Source organism: Bubalus kerabau, chromosome 22 (assembly GCF_029407905.1).
Source record: "Bubalus kerabau isolate K-KA32 ecotype Philippines breed swamp buffalo chromosome 22, PCC_UOA_SB_1v2, whole genome shotgun sequence".
NCBI lineage: Eukaryota > Metazoa > Chordata > Mammalia > Artiodactyla > Bovidae > Bubalus > Bubalus kerabau.
The window spans coordinates 21,166,133-21,183,229 of NC_073645.1; the positions used below are offsets into that span (position 1 = coordinate 21,166,133).

The 17,097-nt window shown below is 54.6% G+C and overlaps 1 protein-coding gene across 1 annotated transcript in view; it reads right to left on the bottom strand.

The window, feature by feature from the left end:
- Positions 1 to 736: 736 nt before the first annotated feature.
- RRP12 (ribosomal RNA processing 12 homolog) overlaps positions 737 to 17,097 on the bottom strand; it is a 29,276-nt gene continuing 12,915 nt past the window's right edge. The window contains exons 14-34 of the mRNA XM_055560023.1: positions 16,921 to 17,063; positions 16,586 to 16,707; positions 15,621 to 15,685; positions 15,371 to 15,533; positions 14,807 to 14,961; positions 14,447 to 14,514; positions 13,539 to 13,632; positions 12,578 to 12,736; positions 12,360 to 12,440; positions 12,056 to 12,161; positions 11,683 to 11,790; positions 11,016 to 11,173; positions 9,983 to 10,074; positions 9,640 to 9,801; positions 9,348 to 9,520; positions 8,984 to 9,112; positions 4,191 to 4,240; positions 3,405 to 3,474; positions 1,915 to 1,982; positions 1,542 to 1,624; positions 737 to 1,273 (exon numbers count right to left, since the gene is read on the bottom strand). Coding sequence (XP_055415998.1) covers positions 1,171 to 1,273; positions 1,542 to 1,624; positions 1,915 to 1,982; positions 3,405 to 3,474; positions 4,191 to 4,240; positions 8,984 to 9,112; positions 9,348 to 9,520; positions 9,640 to 9,801; positions 9,983 to 10,074; positions 11,016 to 11,173; positions 11,683 to 11,790; positions 12,056 to 12,161; positions 12,360 to 12,440; positions 12,578 to 12,736; positions 13,539 to 13,632; positions 14,447 to 14,514; positions 14,807 to 14,961; positions 15,371 to 15,533; positions 15,621 to 15,685; positions 16,586 to 16,707; positions 16,921 to 17,063 — 2,352 coding nt within the window. The 3' untranslated portion in view covers positions 737 to 1,170. The remainder of the gene's footprint in view (positions 1,274 to 1,541; positions 1,625 to 1,914; positions 1,983 to 3,404; positions 3,475 to 4,190; positions 4,241 to 8,983; positions 9,113 to 9,347; positions 9,521 to 9,639; positions 9,802 to 9,982; positions 10,075 to 11,015; positions 11,174 to 11,682; positions 11,791 to 12,055; positions 12,162 to 12,359; positions 12,441 to 12,577; positions 12,737 to 13,538; positions 13,633 to 14,446; positions 14,515 to 14,806; positions 14,962 to 15,370; positions 15,534 to 15,620; positions 15,686 to 16,585; positions 16,708 to 16,920; positions 17,064 to 17,097) is intronic.

A 17,097-nucleotide genomic window follows, 5' to 3' on the forward strand; every position in this document is an offset into this window, starting at 1 on the left:
GATCAAATTGACATGAGTTCCCTGAGAGGATGAGAGGAATGGTGCACAGGGTCTCCTGGGAGCCATTTCCAATGCGGAGATTTTGAGACGCACAGTTCCTTATACTCAGGGATGGGAAAGAGCATGTGGTTCTTTGCATCTTGATTCCTACTGGGAAAGCACAAGGAGTATCCTGGGCTGACAGGATAAATGATCTTAGGAGCAATGGGAGCCCTGCACCACTCCCTTCTCTGCTCCAGACCAACAAAAGCTGGGCAGTGGGAAACACATTGCTCTTCATACCACAGCTTGATCCATTTGTCTGGGGAAAAGAATGTGAGGATGAGGAAGGTTGGTGATCAGGCTGTGCTTGGCACACAGAAGGGCTCAGCAAACACCCTACTGAATCAATGAACAAAGCTGCTGGGAGCAACCTGTACCCTGGGGCAGGCTGGGGCAGCTGGTGCTGCAACTCTCCTTTAGTCTGAGTCCTTGGTGCTCGACCACGGCTCTGTAGACCAAGTTCAGAGCATTCGCTGCCACTCCGGACGCTCCAAATGTCACCTTCTAACTGGGACGTTAGTTGGACGTTGGGAAGACTTCTCACACAGGTGGGTCAAGATCCAAAGCCTGACCCAGGGCTATCATGCTATGCCCCAGAATGGATACCAAAAGTGGTAGGGAAGCAGTCAAGCCATGGGTGCCAATGACTAGGCACTGTTCTTATACCTGAGGGAGGCAGGAGATAAACACGGCGTTTCTAGGGACAACACATGGTGTTGCATCTTTATTCTATGTCTGGTCACAGCAAACCTCACACGCTCAGAACTGCAGCCAGGCTGAGTGCCACGGGGCTACAAGCAGGTGGAGGAAAGGAAGACCATCTATCTACTCTGTTGTTTGCAAACACTCTGGATGGAAAGCATAGATGCCCCACTAGCCACTCGGAGGTGACAAAGCCACATTCCCGTCTCCAGACCCCAGGGGCATCTCTGAAGGGAGACATTCTCATTTGGAGCTTCCAAAATCCAGGGCACTTCTGGGACCCAAGCCTGGTTCCAACAAGTCACTCTGAGTCCAGGCTCCACTGCTGACGGGAGCATCTGGAGCTGGTGTCAAGGCAGCCTGGGGGCTGAAAAGGGCCTCAGGTTGGACCACAGAGCAGCCTGGGGAGGAGGGGGCCCCTGGGGCTCAGGGCCGACGATCCTTCCTGCGGAGCTTGTGTCCCGCGTGGGAGCCTCGCTGAGCAGCTCTCACCAGGCCCTTGAACTGCCCCTGTAGCTTCATCTTCTTCCTGCAAGAACAAGGGTCACATCTCCCTGAGACCAGGCAGTCCCCCTTCCCTTAATGTCAAAAGATAGCGCCTGACCCCGACACCAGCTTGAACAAGAAGGGGCGCTGCCCGGAAGTGGGCAGCATGTGATCAGCACAGACCATGCCCTTTGTGTCAATAATATTTGAAGGTGCACGTAAACAAGTAAAAATAGAAAACTGGAAGAGACTTGAGCAATTGAGTGGACAGTGTAATGAGCACGTGCCACCCCAGCCTGCACACAGCGTACCTGCGGTTGAGCTTGGTTTTGTTGAGGGGGATGTAGGCGTAGGGGTCGAGCCGACCCTTCTTCTTCACGTCACCCTTTGCTTTCTGCTCACCCAGAGAAACAGAGTCAGTCGGGAGTGTGGGTTTCCCTTCCACCCTTGCCCCTGATGTGACAGGCCGTGTCCTCCCTTCCCGTCATTCTCTGCCTCAGGTGGTGCCCAAGAGCTCCTGCACCCCGAGATGGCCACCCAGCAAAGGCCTGGGCCGCAAGACATCTGTGTGCCCCTCGGTGTGGCCTCATGCTGGCTCCACAAAAGGTGCCTCTTGGGGTGATGATGGGCATTCGCGCCCCGAGCCCCTACCAGGGCAGCCCTTCCCCTGCCCCCAGCTCTTACCTTTGCCTTGTACTCAGCCCCGGGGATAGTCTTCTTGGCCACAGGGCGATGGATGCCAGAGCCTCCCGCTAAAGGGGGAACACAGAGGCCATGAGTCAGGCAAGCCAGGGCACCTTCTTCTGGGAGAAGGCGACAGGCACCTTCTCAGAACACTGCTGGTGAGATGAGTCACAGCCAGGACCAGATGGCTGTCCCCTAGCAATAAAGGACGAAGACCCTCCTCGAGAAAGGACTGTCCAGTGACTTGACAATCAGACCACTGGGCTCCTCAGACTGATTTGAATCCACATAAACCTACCAGTGACCTCTGGGAAATATATATATTCTCGACTAACATAAAATAGCACTCTTTCTCCAAACTTGACCTTCTCCATTTGTTCTAGAAGAAAGATCACAGGCTTTGAAATCAGGCAGACTGGGCTTCAACTCCAGGCAAGACTCTTAACTTCCTGGAGCCTCTTAGGCTTATCTGTAAAATGAGGCACTAAGGCTGGATTTCAGGTCAGCTTCACATCAACACTGTGAGATAGAGAGGCAGCTCTCATCCCATGGTACAGACGTGAAAACTGAGGCTTCAAGACTGAAGTGCTTCCAAGGTCGCTGTCATTTCCAGTCTGGGCTCCCACACAGTCATGGATGGAATCCCATAGTGCTGGCTGAGGACAGCTCTCTGAGATGACCCAGATGATCCTCCTTTACAGCTAAGAAGCCAGAAGTTCAGAGAGGTAGTGTGGCCAAGCCAAGGTCACACAGCTGAGACCAGCTGGGCAAGCAGTCCTGAACCCAGGCCCCTGCTGTGTTGTATGGTATTACTACTTCCGCACCACACCTTCTTAGAGCAGAGGAGGTGAGCTGGGACGTGGCCTGTCGGGCCAAGAAGTGGAAGCAGCCACGGCATTCTTCTACTGGTTGATGCCATGGGGCTGTGAGCAAACACTTGCTACTGGGATCGGGGACTTCCTACATGAGCCCCTGGACCTCCAGAGGCAGAGCAAGGGGCTGGGAGCAGGGACCCTGCAGGGGCTGCCCTGGGGGGAAGGAGGCAGAGGTGAGACCTCCCTGGCTTTGGGCAGCCACCTTGGTACCTCTAGTACCTACTCCAGGAGCTCAGGAACAACTGTCTAGAGCGACTCCCTGGGCAGGCCTCTCAACTGCCACCCTCAGCACAGGACTAATCTGGCCTGACCCAAGGCCATATAAGAGACACCCCCCAGGAGTAGGGTGGGCTGCAAGTCTCAGAAAATCTTGGGTGGGTGGGGAAGAGATGGGGCTTAGGGGCTTCCCAGAAGGGCTGGGGGTTCTGTACACAGACTTCCTAACCCCCAGGCCCCCTGGTCCTCAGCCCAGTCTTAGGCGACGTATCAGGCAAACTTTGCTGGTGTCACCTGAGTGCAACCAGGCCTTGCAATCTCTTGGCTCTGTCTGCAACACACTCAGCCTCGTGCAGGTGACAGGGTACCTGCTCCAACAGAGAAGAGAGGAAGCCTCACCTTGGTACTGAGGGGGCATCTCCAGCTCCTCATCGTCAGCCTCTTTCTGCTTAAGCTTCTGGTGCTTTTTCTATAAAGAAGCAACAAGCAAAGTTCATGAACAAGGGGACGTGATCATACTCGCTAATGGCAGCAGTAAAAACAGTCGTAACCTGCATTAGCAGAAAAGGTTCCCTGCCAAGCACTCGATCCCCAACTTACAGAAGAGGACACTGAAGCTCAGAGACGGCAAGTAACCAGGCAAGGTCACACAGCTAGGCAGAGCAGACATGGGGTTACACTTTTAACAACCCCTGTGACCTCGGGCAGGCTGCTTACCTACTGCAGCCCCCTCTGGAAACAGCAATGATAGAGTCCCCACCTCCTGGGAGGATCAGTGAGGTGACACGTGGGGCTCTCGGCACTCCCCAGTGGTAGGTACCCAACCCCACGTGCAGCTGTCCCATGGCGGCACGGAGGCCGGCTACTGCCCCTGCTGCCTGCACAGCATATGCCCTCGGGGGAGAGACAAAGGACTGTCTCTCTTCCTTCGTCTGGACAGCACAGCCAACACCGAAGGAAGCATTGGGTGCTTCGGGGGACCCAAGCCCTCACCATGCCCTGCAAAGGCGTTGGCCGTGCCATAGCACGCTCCAGACTGCCTGCTGTGCGCACCCCTAAGGCTCCACTGAGAAGTCAGGAAGCAGGGTGAGTGACTCTGTGGAGCAGGGAGATGACGAGAAGCTATGAGGCCCAAGGCTTAGGTCTTAGGGCCCCGGCCCTCTAGCAGCAGGAATTACTACTCACGCTCTTGACGCCTACGTCTTCCATGAGGTCAGCCATCTCCTCATCCTCCCCTGGAGCCAAAAAGAGAGAGGTCTGTGATCATGCAGGGACCTCCCTACTCCGTCTTCCCAAAGCCCACAAATTTCAACCTGCCTCCTCCCGGCTCGTCAGGCTGCAGGGTCTGTCAACTGCAGCCCCAGGAGACTGGTCCTGTGGAGGACAAGATCCTGACTCCTGCCCCTTCCTCCTCCCTATCCTGGGCCCTCTGGATACGAGCCCCTCTAGGAAGTGGTGACCCGACTTCTAAATTAAATACAGCTTTTGTTTTGGATACTCTAAGAAAGTGCCAGGTTTCCTGGGGAGCCGGGCACTCCTGCATACACTCCACTTTGTGAGGAACACTGCCAGTTCCCCTACTTGGGAATCTTTCCCCTCCCCACGTGTGGGGACATAAAGAAGTGTGAACCAACAAAAAGTGCAGGCAACAAAAATAAAATAAATTAAACTCCATTAAAAATGTTAAACTTGTGTGTGTCAAAGAAGAAGGTCCCAGGATGAAAAGGCAGCCTGGAGGATACGAAAGTATTTACAAATCATACATCTGATAAACGGTTACTCTCCACGATAGTAAAAGATTGTGAAAAGAAGAGAAGCAAAAAGCAAAGGAGAAAAGGAAAGATATACCCATTTGAATGCAGCGTTCCAAAGAATAGCAAGGAGAGATAAGAAAGCCTTCCTCAGCAATCAATGCAAAGAAATAGAGGAAGACAACAGAATGGGAAAGACTAGAGATCTCTTCAAGAAATCAGAGATACCAAGGGAACATTTCATGCAAAGATGGGCTCAATAAAGGACAGAAATGGTATGGATCTAACAGAAGCAGAAGATATTAAGAAGAGGTGGCAAGAATACACAGAAGAACTATACAAAAAAGATCTTCATGACCCAAATAATCACGATGGTGTGATCACTGACCTAGAGCCAGACATCCTGGAATGTGAAGTCAAGCGGGCCTTAGGAAGTATCACTATGAACAAAGGTAGTGGAGGGGATGGAATTCCAGTTGAGCTATTTCAAATCCTAAAAGATGATGCTGTGAAAGTGCTGCACTCAATATGTAAGCAAATTTGGAAAACGCAGCAGTGGCCACAGAACTGGAAAAGGTCAGTTTTCATTCCAATTCCAAAGAAAGGCAATACCAAAGAATGCTCAAACTACTGCACAATTGTACTCATTTCACACGCTAGTAAAGTAATGCTCAAAATTCTCCAAGCCAGGCTTCAGCAATATGTGAACCGTGAACTTCCAGATGTTCAAGCTGGTTTTAGAAAAGGCAGAGGAAGCAGAGATCAAATTGCCAACATCCGCTGGATCATGGAAAAAGCAAGAGAGTTCCAGAAAAACATCTATTTCTGCTTTACTGACTATGCCAAAGCCTTTGACTGTGTGGATCACAAGAAACTGTGGAAAAATCTGAAAGAGATGGGAATACCAGATCACCTGACCTGCCTCTTGAGAAACCTGTATGCAGGTCAGGAAGCAACAGTTAGAACTGGACATGGAACAACAGGCTGGTTCCAAATAGGAAAAGGAGTACGTCAAGGTTGTATATTGTCACCCTGTTTATTTAACTTATATGCAGAGTACATCATGAGAAACGCTGGGCTGGAAGAAACACAAGCTGGAATCAAGATTGCCGGGAGAAATATCAATAACCTCAGATATGCAGATGACACCACCCTTATGGCAGAAAGTGAAGAACTAAACAGGCTCTTGATGCAAGTGAAAGAGGAGAGTGAAAAAGTTGGCTTAAAGCTCAACATTCAGAAAACTAAGATCATGGCATCTGGTCCCATCACTTCATGGGAAATAGATGGGGAAACAGTGGAAACAGTGGCTGACTTTATTTTTTTGGATTCTAAAATCACTGCAGATGGTGACTGCAGCCATGAAATTAACACTTACTCCTTGGCAGGAAAGTTATGACCAACCTAGACAGCATATTAAAAAGCAGAGACATTACTTTGTCAACAAAGGTCCATCTAGTCAAGGCTATGGTTTTTCCAGTAGTCATGTATGGATGTGAGAGTTGGACTATAAAGAAAGCTGAGTGCCAAAGAATTGATGCTTTTGAACTGTGGTGTTGGAGAAGACTCTTGAGAGTCCCTTGAACTGCAAGGAGATCCAACCAGTCCATCCTAAAGGAGATCAGTCCTGGGTGTTCATTGGAAGGACTGATGTTGAAGCTTTTGGCCACCTGATCCGAAGAGCTGACTCATTTGAAAAGACCCTGCTGTTGGGAAAGATTGAAGGCAGGAGGAGAAGGGGATGACAGAGGATGAGATAGTTAGATGGCATCACTGACTCAATGGACATTAGTTTGGGTAAACTCTGGGAGTTGGTGATGGACAGGGAGGCCGGGCGTGCTGCGGTTCATGGGGTCGCAAAGAGTTGGACACGACTAAGCGACTGAACTAACTGAACTGAACTCCACAATAGAGAAAGAACTTCTTATAACTCAGTAAGAAACAAACAACCCAATTCAAAAATGGGCAAAGGACTCGAGTAGACATTTCTCTGAAAAGATAAATGGACAATAAACATGAAAAGACACTAAACATCATTAATCATTAAGGAAATACGAATCAAAACCACCATGAGATACCACTTCAAACACTCCAGGATGTATACTATCAACAAAATACAAAACAGCAAGTGTTGGTGAGGCTGTGAAGAAACTGAAACCCTTGTGCGCTGTTAGCAGGAACATAAAACGGTACAGTTATTGAAGAAAACAGTACGGCAGTTCCTCAAAAAATTAAAGACAGAACTACCACATGATCCACTTCCAGGCACGTACCCAAGAGAATTGAAAGCAGGATCCTGAAGGGCCATTTGTACATTTATGATCATAGCAGCACTATTTGCAACAGTCAGAAAGTGGAAGCATTGCTTCTGTCCACTATTGGATGGCAAACAAACAAAATGTGGTCTAGATGTACAACAGAACAAGGAAAGGAAAGGAAAGTGAAGTCGCTCAGTCGTGTCCGACTCTTTGCGACCCCATGGACTGTAGCTACCAGGCTCCTCTGTCCATGGGGTTTTCCATAGTACTGGAGTGGGTTGCCATTTCCTTCTCCAGGGGATCTTCCCGACCCAGGGATCAAACCCGGGTCTCCCGCATTGTAGACAGACGCTGTACTGTCTGAGCCACCAGGGAAGAACAACAGAACAAGGTCAGACTTAAAAAGGAATGAAATTCTGACACAAGCTATGACATGGACAAACCTTGAGGACATTATGCTAAGTGAAATAAGCCAGTCACAAAAGCACAAACATTGAATGATTCCCCTTATATGACGTACCACAACTCACATTCAAATTCACATTAATACAGACAAAAACCAGAATGGTGGCTGTCAGGGGCTAGAGGAGGGGGAAGTGGGGAGTTGCTATTTCATGCGAACAAGAGTTTCAGTTTTGCAAGATGAAGAGTTCTGGAGATTGTACAACAATGTGAGTGAATGGTACACTTAAAAAATGGTTAGTCAGGGAATTCCCTGGTGGTCCAGTGGTTAGAACTCCATGCTTCAGCCACAAGGAACACGGGTTCCATCTCTGATTGGGTAACTCAGATCCTGCATGCCACGTGGTGCCGCCAGGAAGGAAAAAAAAAAAAAAGAAAAACACAAGAGACAGAACTTTGAAACTGACTGGCTGGAGGAAAGACAAAGCGAAGTAAACCCAATGTCACAGGAAGCGTGTGACCAAGTACGGAACCTGGGCGGTCCCTGGGCTTGTGGGGAGTTCTGAGGGAACACAGCTAAGGCCGGGGGGCTGTGGAAAGGCCACACTAAAGCCTGCACTGCATCTCAGAGTGGAGAGGGTCTGGGAAGATGGAGGGGGGGCCGGGGCGGGGCACACTCAGTGTCAGGATGCCATGCAAGAAGGGAGCAAGGAGACGGGATACACTGAGATGCGAAGGGGCAGCGAGAGGCCAGAGCAGGAGAGAATTAGTGTCGCCACCCCCACCCCCAGCAAGTCTACCATCTCACCTTTACGACCACCCTCTGAGGTCAATGCTGGTGTTACACCCACTGTGGGGCGAGGGAACCGAGGCACAGAGACGTTAGGCGACTGTCCCCCATCCCAGAGCCGGCTGGCCCAGCTGCCTGGGCAGCACTGGCCGTGCTAGCTGAGAGGCTGCAGCGTGCCAACAGTGAGAACCAAAATAAAGAGGGAGACGCACATTTTAGAAGACCTAGGCTTTTGTGATCTTACATGACACGGAGAGATATATGTGCAGAGAGGGAACAGGAAAGATGAAACAGCACTCGGAGGTGTTACACCTGAGCAGCCCCTGGACAACAGGAGACAGTGACTTGGGAAGTTGGGAGGGGCTGGCTCTTTCCAAGCTCTAAATGAGCTTCTAGACCTCAGACAAGTTTACATTTGGAATTAAAAAAAAAAATAAAAATTTTTTTTTAGAGGAGGAGAAGCAAATAGAATAGAACAGAAGAGAGATCAAGAGAGTGTATGACACAGGGTAAGAGGAAGTACTGCCTTTTGAAAGTTTTGTTTGAGTTATGGAAGTGTTGAATAAGTAGCTGAGTTACAACATAAAAAGATTTCTTAATGTGGTCAGCAAAGTTTGAGAAACTCAAAAAAAAGTTGCCTGAGATATAAGCTCCTTGTATCTCTTTTCACCTATGCTTCCCCAAAGATGGTCACTGACTGAATGACCAGATGAGTGAATGGATGGGTAAGCAAATGCATGCAGCCTTGGCCCCTCCCACGGCGGCAGGTGGCCCCACCTTTGGCGCCTTCCTCTTCCTCCATCTTGGTGTTGGCATCCTCCTCCTCTCGGATGATGAGCCGGCCGTCGGCGCTCACCTTGAAGCCATGGTCCTTCTTCTTGCCCCGGCCTGGCCCAGGCTGTGTGGCTAGTGGGGCAGAGTCAGGCAGTGAGGAGATGGCAGGCCAGTCCTTACCTGCTCACACCCTCATCATAACCCTCGGGGCCCAGATCTGCGCCTTGGATGGGAACCCGCAGTACAACCATGTGTGTATGTGAGAGGTGAGGGTGCCTGCCGGCCTCCCCGGAGGCCATCCTACTTCCGAACTCGCCCCGAGGCAAGCCTGTCCTCTGTGCCCATGGGCCAGACGTTTCTTGCTCACCCAGGACTCGCTGGGCCACCTTGGGGTCCAGGAAGTTGAGGGGCTCGTCCCCGCCCCCCTCCTTCAGCCACGCCCGGCTCCTCTGGTGGGCCAGTCTCCGCTGCTCCTTGCCCCGACTCCGCTCCTCCTCCTCGTCCTCCTCATCCTCTGAGTCGGCCAAAATCTCCTCGATGCTAAAGACAGAGAAGCCCCGAGTCAGGGAGCTCTGGCAGAGGCAGGGTGGCTGGGCACGGCCTGGGCAGGCTTCAGGTTGGGGGAGACCAGGTCCCCAGGACCTGGCCACAGGGCTCACCTGTCGCCTTTGCCCTGGACAGGTTCCTCCTCCTCCTCTTCTTCCTCCTCCACGGTGGCTTGGTTGAGGGCCCGGTGTTTCTTGGCCCGGGACTCTGCTTTCCGGATGTTTACCAGGACTTTGTGGTACTCCTCCGGCAGCAGTTTCTTCACCAGCTCAAACCTGGGGGGTGAGGGGGCACATAGGTGAGCAGTGAGGTGCCGGGGACAGACAGTGTGTCCAGAGTGAGGGGTCCAGCTGGAGCCCTTCCAGTGCCCCGGCCCAGGGCCTTCTTGGCAGCGGTCCTGGTGGGACTGGAAGCCCCTCCACTCCTCCCCTGCTCCCTCCCAGTCAGGGCACAGACCCGAACTTGCGGATGAACTTGGTAAACAGGTTCCGAAGCTTCATGCGGAAGTGCCGCCGCATGTCATCCGAGAGCTTTCCGATGGCTCCCATCTGCAGGGCAGAGTGCAGGCTTGAGGGGAGGGGCACCCTGCCCTATCTGCCCCCCACCCCACGGGGTTCCCCTGGTTCCACGAGTCCTCTCTGTTTCCCTGTATTAATCTATGGCTGGACCTCTCTCCAGCCTTCGTGAGGCCAGCAGGTGTCATCTGCGCTGTCCCTCCGTGGAGCTCCTCTGAAGGCTTGTACCGACTCCCATCACTCGGGGACAAGTCACCGCCTAGGCCATTCTGCCCATCCATGGCCCCAGTTAGATGGCAGGCTTTATCGGGAGGGGGTAGGCTGTCCTGCCTCTCATCTGCCCCTCTTGCCTTGACCCAACCCAAGGCCAGATGCAGAGGCAATCAAGAGCCCTGATGCGACTCAACCCAGCTGCATGTGGGATAGTGAGGCGGCGGGCGCTGTGGATGTTTGGCTCAGAAGACAGTCCCAGCTTGCTGCATGCCTTGTGCCCAGCAGGAGGGGGCTAGGGACCCAACACCAGACGGTTCTTCAGGGATCTGAAACCAGCAGGGGCATACCAAGGAGTCTTCTCAAACCCAGAAGATCACAATGAAGAGGGAAAATGCAAAGGGAGCTTTGCGGGCTGCCCAGGGCAAGCCCAGGCTGCAGCTCTGTTCCAGGACTACTCTCACCTGCGCTGTGGACAAGGGAAATCTGGCCTTGGTTGGCCATCTATAAGACAAGGAGTGGCCCTGCCCTGCAGAGCCCCTGCTGCTGTGGAAGGGCGTGGGGGGATGACAAGAGGGGGCCTGGGCGCTGTGCCCCTTACCTCCACCACCGGCCCCTCCAGGGCTCCTGCACGGCCTCCTGCCGCAGAAGACAGCATGTGGCTAAGAAAGTGTTGGAAGCCACATGACCTCAAGGCCCCACTGGGTCTCTGCCGGCAGCTCTCGGGCCGTGTTGCCACCGGCCGAGGGGAAGGGGACACTCACCACCAGCTGCACGTGCTTGGCCAGGTGCCCCACGTCCATGACGACCACTGCCACCTTGATGAAGCCCAGCGCCGACTTCACCACGTCGCGGGTGCGTGAGGCCAGGAGCAGACACACGTTCTCCAGCAGCTGCTCCACCGTGCTGGTCCCCATCAGACCTGTGGCGGCCAGAGGGCCACTGTCAGGGACACCGGGAGCCCCACCCAGACCCCAGCTGGGCCAGAAGGTGGGAGTTGACCCCTGAGAGGCTTCTGTGGGCCTGGCCAAGGACTAGATCCTTTCCGTGAATCTCTCCTCTAGCCCCTCAGCCACCCTATGAGCAGGTGCTATGCTTTTCCCGTTTTAGAGAAAGAGAGTAAGGTTCCAGGAGGATCCTGCGTTTGTTCAGGATTGTTAAGAAGCAATGGTTGATATGAAGCAGAACCTTAACTAAGATCTGGGCAAGGGATCTAACCTCCCCCCACACCTACCCTCTGGGACTCTGGCAGCTGCGGAAGGAGGAAGTCCGAGCTAGGCAGCAGAGAAGGTGGGAGGCAGTTGGGCTCAGGTCCAGCTCTTCATCCTCCCTCCCAGGACCACTCTTCATTCTGGTAGCCACCCTGTCCTGACCTCCTGGGCACTGTCCTACCCCGAGGGCTTGCCAAGCCTTCAAGGAAATAGCGCTTACCTTTAAACTCGAAGAGGAGGTGGGTCAGGGCCAGGATGCTGCAGCTGACCATGGTCACTGCGCCCACAAGGCCAGGGTAAATGAGGATGAGGTAACGCTGCAGGGCCTCTGGGGGGCAGAGAGCAGGAGGAGTTGCCTGGGGCAGAGCCCCCTGCGTGCGCTGCATCGTGGGCCCACTAGGAAGGGGAACTCCGGCCAGAGAGGAGCAGCCTGCCCGGGGCCAGGGCCAGACAGCTCACACTACCTCATCTCTCTGACTAGTGGCTGAGGGGTGCCTCCTCCCCCAGCTGGGAGCAGAGCATCCATCCCAGCCCCAGCGCCCCCAGGCTGGGAGTACAGCATCCATCCCAGCCCCAGGTCACCCAGGCCTCACCTTCCTGGCTTGGGCCAAACCGAAGGAAAGCGCGGCCCATCTCCACCAGCAGCGCGAAAGCATTCTTCCGAGCTCCCACCGAGACCTCCTTGGTACAGAGGATCACCTGCCAGGACAGCCCCGTTAGCATGGGCTCCCCAAGCTGGCCACCCCAGGGCTGGCAGCCTGGGGCAGAGGGGCCAGGTAAGGGCGCTTATGCTCCCCGGCCACCCCCACTCCCAAATCTGCCCTGCCGGATCCCGGCAGACCTTCAGGAGCCACATTCACACATGCGCCCCATCTCCCCACCCCCCGCGCCCCACACCTCCGGGACAAGGGCACTGATGAACTCCTCGTGCTCAGCCGAGAGCTTCTTCACAATATGCATGAGGCACTTCAGACGGGGCTGCGGGACAGGGCGACAACAGTCAGGACCCTCAGTGCCGCCTTCGCCCCAGAAGCCCCCTAAAGCGTCTCCAGGCAGGTCCTCTCCCGGTGTTGCCCGTCCACCCTCGGGCGGAGTGGGGCCCCTGGAGTCCGCACCCTCTTGGCGGGCGAGGAGGTGCTCCGCAGGGAGTCCAGCAGGGTCTTCTTCAGGTCATCTAGGTGGCTCTGCACGAAGCGGGCCCCGGGGCCCTGGGGGCTGGCACACACCTCCTCCAGCACACGGTAGGCCTTCTTCTGTATCCCGTGGGTCTTGCTCTGGGAAGGGGTATGATGGACAGGGTGAGAAAGGAGGCTGGGCAGACCTACCCATCCATCCACCCGCCTCAACTGTTACTCAGGCCAGTAACATCCACAGAGCAGCCACACGAGCTGTGACCAGCCCTGGAGGGGACCCAGCGAAGCCCGCCCTCTGGAGCTTGTGACACCCGACTAGAGGGTAGGGAGACCACGGATGGTGAGAGGTTGACTCTGGGCCAGGCAGGGGACGCTGAGGAATGAAGCCCCCCTCCCTCCCTTCTGCTCTTCCAGGGCCACCTCTCTGGAGGTTGGGTGACCCCGCATGTTCCACCCAGGGCCCTGCTCACGCTGCTGGGTAACTGCTTATTACACGTGGTGGTGGTGACAGCTTTCAGGAGGTCACGCTGGCCTGACTCTTGCCTGGTGGTTAGCCGCAGCAGGCAGGGGACGGGCCAAGGCCCACAAGGGCTGCTGTGTCTGGAACTCTTAAAGCTGCCTAATGAGGCCCGAGTGGCAGCAGGGGGATGAGGTTGGGTGGGGTGAAGGTCAGGGCAGGTGGGGATGGGCCCAGTGAGTGAGTTAGGTCTCTGCAAGAGGCATCTTTGAGCAGCTGAGGCCTCAACATGGCATCCACGTGACAAGAGTCCAGGACTAGATAGATACAGAGGGCAGCCACGCCACAAGAAAGCAGATGAAGACTCGGTCTTGGGCGGCAGCAAGGCGTAGAGACAGAGACATCCCCCTAACACACAACAAACCGCAAGGAGCCCCCACTTGCCCCAGGAGTGGTCGTGCGGGGCTCCCGGCCTCCGTGGCTCACCTCTAGATAGGGCCGGATGGTGGAGTAGAGCTTGCTGATGGCGGCTTCATCAGCATGCGGAGCCAAGGCCACAACCAGGTCCAGGACAGACAACCTGCTCGGGGACAAGAGACCAAGGAGGGGCTTAGCAGAGGCTGGGGAAGGGCGTGGACTATCTGTGTCCTCATGTCTACTGGGGACAGAGGAGGTGGGAAAGGTCAGGGGCAGGAGGACAAGAGGCCTCAAAGGAGCCCATGAATAATCACTGCTGCTGCTGCGTCACTTTAGTCGTGTCTGACTCTGTGCGACCCCATAGACGGCAGCCCACAAGGCTCCACCGTCCCTGGGATTCTCCAGGCAAGAACACTGGAGTGGGTTGCCATTTCCTTCTCCATTGTATGAAAGTGGAAAGTGAAGGTGAAGTTGCTCAGTCGTGCCTGACTCTTAGCGACCCCGTGGACTGCAGCCCACCAGGCTCCCCCGTCCATGGGATTTTCTAGGCAAAATTACTGGAGTGGGGTGCCATTGCCTGCCTGTACCTAATTCAGCACTCATAAGATGCCAGCTACTGTTCCTGACCCTTGACATATGTCAATACCTTCAATCCTCGTAGCAACTCTCTTGCAAGTAATATCATTATGCCCATTTTACAGATGAGGGCTCAGAGTAGGTAAATAACTTGTCCAAGGTCACAGCTCATAAGTGGCAAAGCTGGGATCTGAACCTGTGCAGCACGTCTCCACGGTCCTGGCCCATCCCTAGCAGACTACAATGCCACTCTGGGAAGGAGGAGCCGGTCAGGCCTCGTGGAGGAGCTGGGTCATTCAGTACCTCAAGACATTCGTAAATAATTCGAGAGAGAAACACAGGGCTTCTGCCAGCACACCCTCTAGTTCCCTGGGTTGCCCCAGCTCAAGTGGGGTACTCACCTGGTGAAGTCAGAGCTAGAGGCGTCCAGCACCTTCTCACTGGCTTTTTCCAGGAAACCATTCACCAGCTGACAGCCCAAAGGGATAAGGAGATGGTTGTTCAAGAAAAAATACAAAACACACATACACAAAAGAGAAAATACAAAACGACAGCAGGTCACAGGACTACTCCCTCGTCTCTTTCTCCTCCTCTCCTCCCTATTTAGGGCTCCAAGCCCAGTGCGCTGCTGACATCGGTCCCTGTTCTTCTTGGGGCAGAGGTCCAAGTGAGCCATGGTGGGTGGAGTCTCGACCTCTCCAACACCCGCAACCAACCCTCACCTACTGGAGACTGTTCTTCCGCCTCGTCCACCAGCTCACCTGAGGCTCAGTAATGGTGAGGTAAGTTTTGATGGTTTCCAGCACGGCCCGCCGAGGAGCTGGGGTATCTCCGGCTGCAGCAGGCTGCCCATACAGGTTGAATAGGATGGGCAGAAAGTTCTTGGCAAAGCGGCTCACTTCGGCACGATCAGCCTCTGACAGGAAGACCAAAGTTTGCACAAAAGGGGCAGAACGTGACCCCACCTCAACGGCCACTGGAGCTGCAGCCCAGAGGCATTCTTTTGGGGGACCTGTGATGGGACCAGAGGTCTGGGGTCCTCTGGGACAGGAGAGGCTGAGGCCAGAGCACAGAGAATGGGGCCACCCCAGTCTATGGGGCCAGAGAAGGACCAGCCCCACATAAAGGCTGGACAACTGCCAGCACGTTGAGAATAAAGAGAGAAAGGGGGCAGCTTTTGGCGTCCCATCAACTCCTCGGGTCCCCAGGAGACACTCAGGCCCTTGCAAAGGATGGGTGATAGCTCAGGCAACGAGCAGGCCAGACGGGGTCAGGGAACCCACGCCCCCGCAGCCACCTTCCACCAGGCCTGACCCCACACATACCTGCTTCACAGCCCTTGGTGATGAGGCTGCGCAGGGCCTGGCACACGGTGACCCTCAGGTCTGGGCGCTCGCTGATGGCCGTGCCCAGAGTCCGTGCCAGCCCTTTGAAGGCGGTGGCAACGTCTGTGGGCCTTGTGCAGAACCCAGGCAGGAGGGTCCAGATCTGGAGAGGGAGGGGATGACTTAGGAAGGTGACGCCCAGCAACCCTGTGCCCACCTGTCCTCCCCAGTCCCCCCGTGAACCCCTTACCTGCCACTGTAGCGTGTCATAGATCTTGGACTCCACTGTGCTGCCTGCCTGGGCCAGGTCCATTGCTAGAGTGACACAGGACACGGTCTGACCCTGGGCACACTCCTGGCCAACAGGCCTCATCTTTACCCAAACCAAAAGCCCACTGATGAGGAAGGAATTTGGGTGACTCCTCCGCTCCACAGATGAAGCACTTATAAACAAACACCTGTTTGTTTGAAAAAACTAAAAAGACCCGTGTAAAATAGAAAGCGACGTCTGCCCGCACTTTCCCCACCAATCTTCCTCCTCTCTTCCGTTTTTGTCACATTTCTCCAAACACATGCACACTTTTAAAAACATAAAAGGACTGTACTATACATATACTGTTCTGAAGCCTTGTTTTACTAGACAATAAAGCTGGCAACATTTGTTGAATAACTTCTACAAGTCAGGCTGAGTACCGTGCACTTTGGTGATCATTCATTTAATCCTCACACCATTGCGATTACTGTCCTCATTTCACAGATGAGGCGCAGACCCAAGGTGGGAGGATAAACCTGCCTGACATCACCAAACTGTGGGGTGGCTGAATATAATCTGGACTACACAGATCCATTCCCACATCAGGTCTTTCTTTCTTTACAGTGAGCACTCTGTGTCCCATGGGGGGCTTTACCATGCCTGACTTCACTCGAGCCCCATTGAGGGATGTGGGGGCTGTCGGGACTTGTACTGGGAATAGCTCTGCATGTGTACATCGGTGTGTACTTGTCTCCCTTGGTGGGAGAAGAGGCCCCTATCTGCCTGTCTCAGGGCAGGGTCTGTAACGGGGGAGCCTGGCCATGCCTTGGACCCCACTGACGACGGCGCCCTAGCACCGGCCAAGCACCCACTTGGCCCGGGGAGGCTGCCGCACACCCTAAGGCTCAGGTGCTGGAGCAGCCCTTCCCGACCCCTCCAGGACTGCAGTGGACACATGGTACCTTTCCTCTTCAGGGTGGTGGCCAGAGGCAGGAAATAAGCGGTAAAGAAACCAAGTCGCGTTTCCCTGACGTGGTCTCTGATGACGGGCAGCAGCCAGCTCCGGGGGAAATCCAGAGTTTCTCTGGGAAGAGGGAGGGAACGCCCGGTGAGAGAGGTGACGGCCTGAAGCCGTCCTCCACGGAGCCGAGGGGCAGCACAGGCCCTGTTCCGCCCTCTCCTACGGACCAGCGCTGCACACAGAGCTGTCACCCAAGGCATGGACACCCTCCCAGGGGACAACAAGCCGTGAGGCTCTCCTGGGGCTGGTACAGAAGCCAGGCAGGGCCGCACTTACTCAGAGCCGTCGATTTCCAAAGGCACAGCCTCTAAAACCACCTCGGGGCCCATGCTAGCCACCGCAGCCCCCACTGCGCGGTCCAGAGCTGCCGTGTGGGGGAAGTGGGGGGAGAGGCGCAGGTCACACAGCGACTGGAGGCACTAGGGCACAGAGTCGAGGGACCAGGCGTGAGAT